Source organism: Megascapheus bottae, chromosome 7 (assembly GCF_031878675.1).
Source record: "Megascapheus bottae isolate mThoBot1 chromosome 7, mThoBot2.hap1, whole genome shotgun sequence".
NCBI classification, from domain to species: domain Eukaryota; kingdom Metazoa; phylum Chordata; class Mammalia; order Rodentia; family Geomyidae; genus Megascapheus; species Megascapheus bottae.
Window position 1 is genome coordinate 81,257,904 of NC_143515.1, and position 7,127 is coordinate 81,265,030.

Below are 7,127 nucleotides of genomic sequence, written 5' to 3' on the forward strand. Positions count from 1 at the left end.
AAAAGAAACAAGCGATTACAAAAACACATTTCGAGGGGTGGGGAGAGAAATCACAACTCCAGACTAGGGACGCGACTACCTGGGGACGGCGGAGGCCGGGAGGCTGCGGGAGGGGACCCGAGACGGCGGACGGGGAGCGCAGACTTCACCTCCCCGGCGCCCCGGGGCCCCGCCGCCCCGGCCCCCCGCGCCGGCCTCCGGGGAGCGCGGCCTCCGCGCGCCGCGCCGGGGAGGGGCGGGCGCCGGGCGCGCCCTCAATACGTGAACACCAGGTCGGAGAAGTTCGCCTCCAGCCAGTCCCCCGCGATCATCTCGCTCAGCTCGGGCGTGCAGTAATCGGGGAACTCGAAGTGGGAGCCCAGGCTGCCCTCGCTGAACGAATCCAAATCCTTGTCCACCAGCGACAGGGACAGGTTCCCCGCCGCCGCGCCGGCCCCCAGCGGCGGCTCGCCGGCGCCGTGCGCGCTTTGGGAGAAATTCAAGCTCAGGTCGAACATCAGGTCGTCGCCGTCCTCGCCGCCGCCGCCGCCGCTGCCGCTGCCGCCGCCCACGCCGCCGCCGGCGCCCGAGGAGGTGGAGACGGAGCGCGAGGACCCGGGCGCCAGCGCGGGCTGCGCCAGCGCCGGCGGGTGCTGCTTGGTGATGTTCTTGAAGCTGTAGTAGAGGCGGCTGCCGGCCCCCGAGCCCGAGGGCGCGCCCGCCCGCACCTCCTCGTACAGGCTGGCGCCCTCCGGGGACTCGGCCGCGCTGCTCAGCGTGGGGCTGGCGGGCACCTTGGCCACGTTGTAGCGCCTCAGCAGCGGCGGGGCCTGCTGGCCCGGGGGCTGCAGGAGCTGCGGGTGCGGCGGCTCCTCGTCCTCGTCCTCCGCCTCCTGCTTGATCCTCAGCTGCAGCTCGTCGTCGTCGTCGTCGTCGTCATCGTCCTCGTCCAGGAACACGCACTTGACCGTCGTCTTGCCCGCGCCGCCGCCCGCGCCGCCCGCGCGCAGGCCGCCCAGCGCGCCGTCCTCGCCCGCCGCCCCGAAGTCCCCGGGCTGAGCCGCCTTGCCCGCCCCGGCCCTGGCGCCGGCGCCGGCGCCCGCGGGGGTCTTGAGCTTCCCGCACTTCTTGCTGGCGCTCTTGGAGGTCTTGGCGCCGCCCGCGCCCGCGCCGCCGCCCGCCGCGCTCTTCTCCGGGCTCTGGCTGGCGCTGGGCTTCGCCGAGGGGTCCATCTTGGGCTTTTTCCGGGGCCGGTACTTGTAGTCGGGGTAGTCGGCCATGTGCTTCAGCCGCAGCCGCTCCGCCTCCCGGATGAACGGGATCTTCTCGCTGTCCTTGAGCATTTTCCACCGCTTGCCCAGCCTCTTGGAGATCTCGGCGTTGTGCATGTCCGGGGACTGCTCCATGATCTTCCGGCGCTCGATCTTGGACCACACCATGAACGCGTTCATCGGCCGCTTGATGTGGCCGGACGCCGTCTTGCACCAGTCCGGGTCGCTCTCGTCCAGGGCCACCGGGCTGCACGCCATGAATTCGCCCTCTTCCGTGTCCAGCGCCTCCCGGGGCAGGTTGCTCTCCGCTTCCAAGCTCTCCGCCTGCTGCACCATGATCCGCCGCGGGGCTGGGCTCCCCGACCCGGGCCGCTCCGTCTCGCTCGGGGCTCCCCCTCCCCCTTCCGCCCCTCCACCTTCCCGGGCAACTTGCGAAGTCCTCGGCGCCCCGCGGCCGCGGCGCCCCCGCGCCCGCCCCCCGCGCCCCGGTCCGGGCTGCGCACAGCGGCGGCGGCTCTGGCCGCGCGCACGCTCGGGGCTCGAGCCGCGACCGGAGAAGCGGCGGCGGCGGCGGCCGGGACGCCCCTCTCCTCCCTGGCTCTCGGCTCCCGCCGCAAGCAAGCGCCGGACCCCGCGCACTCCCAGGCGCGCGCGCTCTTCTGCAAAAAGTTGAGGGCTCTCTCTCAACTAGTTATCAGGGTGTCATGCGGGTGACGTCACTCCCCCGCCCAGCCAATGGCCGCGGCCCGGCCCCGCCCGCGTCCCTTTATTAACGGCCAGGCCCCGCCCCTGCGCCCCGCCTCCCAGGGTGGTTTGGAAAGATGGGGGCGGGAGCCGGAGGAGGTGCGTCCAGAAATGTGCGGTTAAAAAAACAGAAAGAAAGGAAAGAAAAAACCCCGCGTGTGCGCCCAGATGCGCCTCTCCCCGGGATGCTCCGCAGCGGGCGCCGCGCCTCGCCGCCCGGGTCGCACGCGCCCGGGGCGAGCCGGGCTGTGCCAACGCCGGCGCGAACCCCGGCTGGTCCAGCCAGCGGGGCCGCGGCCTTTGTTGCCCATCCGCCGGGCGCCAAAGGGTGTCAGGGGAAGGGCGAGCCTTCACTGCTCGTCTGCCCACACTCGGGCACGTTTGTCTTCATCCGGGACGGCGGTTCAGCCCGGCTCCAGAGCCTCCTCCCCCCCTCCCCTCGCTTCCGTAGCGGTGCAGCTGCTCCCGGTTGGGTTCCCATCCCTCTGCCGCCGAGGCCGCTGCGCTCCAGGCTGGCGGAAGGTGGCGCTGGAACACAACCGCCTCATCCGCCCCGGCACGTGGGCTTCTCCGGCTCCTTTCCTCCCCCTGGCCCAGGCAAGGAAATCAATTTAAAGCCCGAGAGGCTGCACCGCCCTCCCCCACCTTGGCTTTTTTTTTTCCTTTTCGTTTTTTTCTTCTTTGTTTTGTCCCTTTCCGCGTCTGTTTTCCCTCCCGGTGGCGTTTGGAGACGTCGCCAGGCAGGTTTGGCTGCGCCGCGCCCCCGCGCGCCCCGCCCCAGGCGCGGCCCAGAGTAACGGTCTGCGGGGTTCGGCGTTGAATCTGGCCACTCGTCAGGCGGGTTCGGGGGTGGGTCCGGGGACCCCAGGCTCAGCCGATCCCCCACCCTTGCTCCACGCGTCACCGGAGCCGGGGCTCGCCGCTCGCTCTCCCCCCCCACCCCCGCCCCGGCTGTCCTCCCGAGCCGGGCTCCCCTCCCCCACTCCTTTCTCCTTCCCAGTCCGCCTCTTTGTCCCTCCTCTTTCGCCCGTCACCCACGCTCTCCCCGGCAGCCTATCCTGAAATCTGGGAATCGCCTGCTAGCACCTTCTGGGTCACTTGCTATTTTAGCTGAGCCACAGAAACCAAAGCTAAAATAAGGTGCGCCGGAGTTTAAATCAACACATCGGCGGCCCGCGTGGAAAGGTGGGGTGGGCGGCGCTAGGATGGCCGCGCAACCAGCAGGCAGCATGGAGGCCAGCGGCCCCGGCTCCTCGGAAGCCGGCCTGCGTGCGTGCGCCCCGGATCCCGTCCCTGGACGCGGGGAGAGACGCCCTCGGGGCCACGTCTCGGCCACCGTCATCGTCTTCCCCGCGCCCACAGCGCAGGGCTGGCGAGTGGAGGGTGGATCTGCCCCCCCCCCCCCCCCCCCCCCCCGCCTTCGGGGAAGTCCTGCGCTCATCTCTGCCCACACCCCTCCAGGTGCCTATCCGGCCAGCGCGCTCAGCTACCGGGGGCGCCCCCCTCCCCTGCCCCTCCCCTCCCTCCCTTCCCCCCGCCCCCCTCTCTTCTCCAGGACCTCGGTAACATAGATGGCAACATGTTTTCAGAGGCCATTTGGTCTCCGACATTTGCGCCTCCCGTTTCCATCTTCACAGCAGCGCCGCCCCACACCCCGCAGCCCTGCGGCCAGCCCGAAGCCGCCGCCGCCCTACGGGGTGCTTAGCTCGTTTCTACTCTGCAAGGCCGCGGGAAGGAGGAGGAGGATCCCAGCCGAGTGAGCGAGCGGGGCGCGCTGGGTGGATGTGAGAGTCCATCTTTCCGCCCGCCTCCCGGCCTGGCTTCCTCTCACCCCGGGCCGAGCCCTGGCCGTGGCGGGCCGGGGCCACGCGACCCCGGCTCAGCCGCGTTCCGTGCGCGTGGGGCCGGGAGGCGGGCACCCGCCATCCCTGCCCGCTTCCACGCCGCCTGCGCGGCCTGGCGGCGCGCGCGGGGTCCCGCGTGGGCCGGGGAGGGGTGGGGAGCCGCAGGCAGCCCCCGCGCGCTCGCGCTCGGAGAGCCGGCCTGGAGGACAGCTGGGGGGAATGGCGCCTTTCAAGTACCAGGCAGGCAACGTTTCTGTTCAGAGACAGGAAAGGCGCGCTGGGGGAGGACAGGCCTGCCGAGGGCGGGGTGCCTGGGCCCCGGCCCACCCCCCACTCGGCCCAGGGCCCCCCACCCCCACGGCCCAGGGCCCCCCTCCCCCGGCTCAGGGCCCTTCCCCCTTCCCCTCCGCCCTGCCCAGGGCCTTCCCCACCCGGCCCAGGGCCCTCCCCCTCCCCGGCCCAGAGCCCTCCTCCCCCGCCCCAGGGCCCTCCCCCCCACGGCCCAGGGCCCCCCTCCCCCAGCTCAGGGCCCTCCCCCCACGGTCCAGGCCCCCCACCCCCCACCCGGCCCAGGCCCCTTCCAGGTGCTTTTCACGGCAAGATTCACTGGATCCATAGTTTGCACCATGTTTTACTCATGGGTTTAGCAAGGACTTGGGACTCAGAAAGACGAAAATTCCATTAACTAAAGTGAATTCGCTCAAGTGTCTTTTCTTTGTTGCTCCCTAAGAGAGAGAAGAAGAAAAAAAACTTCAAATAAATATCACATTGAGAAATAAGTTGAAGCAGGGAAATATTTGATCCTGTGTATGTTGCATATAGAAACAGTATTTCATATGTATATATGCATGCATGTGTATATATAAATATATGTTTGCCACATTGGCCAAAAAAAAAAAGGATGCATAGGAAATTTAAGCTAATACATGGCAACTGTGGCTTTAACAATGGATCTCTTGAAAGTCTCAGTAGTAAAATGGAAATGGCGCTACTGACTTTGAAATCACTGACGGTGAGTGAGCCAGGAAGGCCCAGGCCATCAGCCATCTTTTAGAGCCAGTCCTAAACTCTGTATGTGTGTGCACACGGGTGTGTGTATGTGTGTGTACCTATGGACGTATTCATACCCAGGACAAGCATATGTCCCTGTAGAGTTCGTGTTATTGAATACGTCATTATTTGGCCTTAACGATCACTGGGACACATGACTACCATGTCACCATTCTGTAAGTTACGAAGCTAGGAAGGTGTCAGTGCACCTTCATAGAAACCTTTCCTTCAGGGTATTCCAAGATCGCCATCCACTTTCCCCACATTGTGAAAAGGTGAAGAATAAATGCAGACTGTCAGTTTCCTTTGAGAAGAAATGTTAACAGGGGAGATAATGTTATGGACTAACCACTGGGTCAATCCTCGACTCCTTTCACTGTATGCCATGTTCAGAGACACTCCAATCTCCAGCTACCTCCATGGCCCAGCTCTGAAATAAAGCCAAGCACTCCGAATTCTCTGTCGTTTTTTAAAGCTTTTCTCCTCACATGAGCTCTCCTACTTGACTGTTTAGCTACATGTGAGCATCTTCTGTCCACACATATTCCCCATTGATTATCTTTCCTATTCTCCCTCATTGTTTCTGTGTCTGTCTTTGAGACAGAGACATGGCCTACTGCCTGTCTCTCTTGCACACACACACACCCTGGTGAGGGTCTGGGACCAAACAACCAACCTCAGTGTCTTGGTGCAGGCGGGCCGTGAGCCGTGCAACCTGGCCTCCCCATCCGTGTTTTTACGTAGACATGTGTTCTGATGAGATACTCCAAGTTAACTTGTAGGGTGGGTTCTTGCTGCAAAACATGAATTAGACATTGTTTGGTCCCAGACCCTCACCAGGGTGGCGAGGCCTGCACAGCTTGCTCCTCCTCACTCTCCCTTCTCACCCTGCGTTAGGATATTTGCCTCGTTTCTCTGGTCCGAAGCTCCCTTTTTGCATTTGGATCTCAGGTATAATATTGACAGACATTCCTGTTCCACATGAACACACACATGTGTTCGCGTGCACACACACACACACGCACACACACACACAGAGCTGATGAAGGATGCAGCCCTGTTTCTTTCATCAACAGGGAAACTTATTGGTGTCGCTTCGCTAGAGAGCTGGATGCATTATGGCAAAAATGGTGCATGGCAGCTCATGCGTCTGGGCTTTGACCTTATGGGACCCATGATCTGTTTGACAGAGCTGGAGCATCATGGCGGTTCACATACTTCAGGTACAGAAAGCAGAGGCCCAGGGGTGGCAAGGGCATCTGTACGCCACAGCAACCGTGTCTGTCCTGCACTAACAGAGTTATATGGGGCAGGAAAAGAATTTGCCAAGTCTTGGAACCAAGTGCAAGGCTCAGAGCATTCTTCCACAGATCAGAAGCTCCAGTCCAAATGTCCTTTACTTGTGTATTTAATTTAATTTAATTTTTTTAGTGTGGATCTCATCATAGGTCGTGCAGATTTTAGTTACTAATGACTGAAGAAGTCACCAGCTGGCTGTTTCTAATTTTTTTTACATTACCCAATATGAATTATATATTTGTATTATATGATATATGAGCTAGCTATTCCACACTGGACTATTTTCTTGCCGAGTTTTAAGTTTTAAGAGTTGAAGGGAAGGAAGTGAGAGCCCCAGCACCTGGGTCTCACGCAGGCAGCGTGGGAGTCCACTGCCTTGGCACTCCCACTCTTACCAGCCTGTCACAGGTATCAGAAGTTTACCGTAGCATTTGCTATTGATGACGTGTCTCATGTCACCATCATTAGCGCCACTGCAGCGTCAGCTGGGGTCTTCCCCTGCCCTGGATGTCATCTGCTCCACCCAATTGCCATCTGGTAGCCACGGGCTTTCCTGCTGTGCCCTTTGTAGAATGTTCAGTATTGCGGCCACACTGCACACACGTGGCCCGTTCTCATGGGCTCATTGCCTTTAGCAATCTGCCTTTAAGGTCCCTCCCCATTTGTCACACATTTTTAAGCCCTCATCTACTTTCTATGCTCAGTCACATTCCACTGTCTGCATCTAGCATTCGAGACCATCTATTTGTTTCTGTGTTTTCACAAGCAAGAGTTCACTTGTGGTTTTCCCCACGTGTGGAGATTCACCATGGCTGGCAGTGTTCCGCTTTTGTGGGTGAAAACCAAGGCCAGTTCAGTACCACACGGCAGAATTGGTTGGGACCCTATAGAATCTCCCAGGTAGTCTTCCAAGGCTACCCTGAGATTTGCATTTCCGGGT

The 7,127-nt window shown here is 62.0% G+C and overlaps 1 protein-coding gene across 2 annotated transcripts; it reads right to left on the reverse strand.

Annotated features, from left to right (window-relative positions):
- Positions 1 to 254: 254 nt before the first annotated feature.
- On the reverse strand, positions 255 to 1,604 carry Sox11 (SRY-box transcription factor 11). 2 transcript variants are annotated; one of them, XM_090336221.1, is made up of 2 exons: positions 1,025 to 1,604; positions 255 to 967 (listed from the first exon to the last, which is right to left on the reverse strand). In XM_090336221.1, exons 1-2 carry the CDS (start codon positions 1,584 to 1,586, stop codon positions 255 to 257), a joined length of 1,275 nt encoding a protein of 424 aa, XP_090192347.1. In that variant the 5' UTR covers positions 1,587 to 1,604. The 2 variants fall into 2 exon arrangements, with proteins under 2 accessions (XP_090192347.1, XP_090192346.1); XM_090336220.1 differs by having other exon boundaries at positions 255 to 1,604.
- Positions 1,605 to 7,127: the final 5,523 nt, after the last annotated feature.

Coding starts and splice junctions, on each gene's coding strand:
- Sox11 (XM_090336220.1), bottom strand. CDS start 1,586: ATGGTGCAGCAGGCGGAGAGCTTGGAAGCGGAGAGCAACCTGCCCCGG.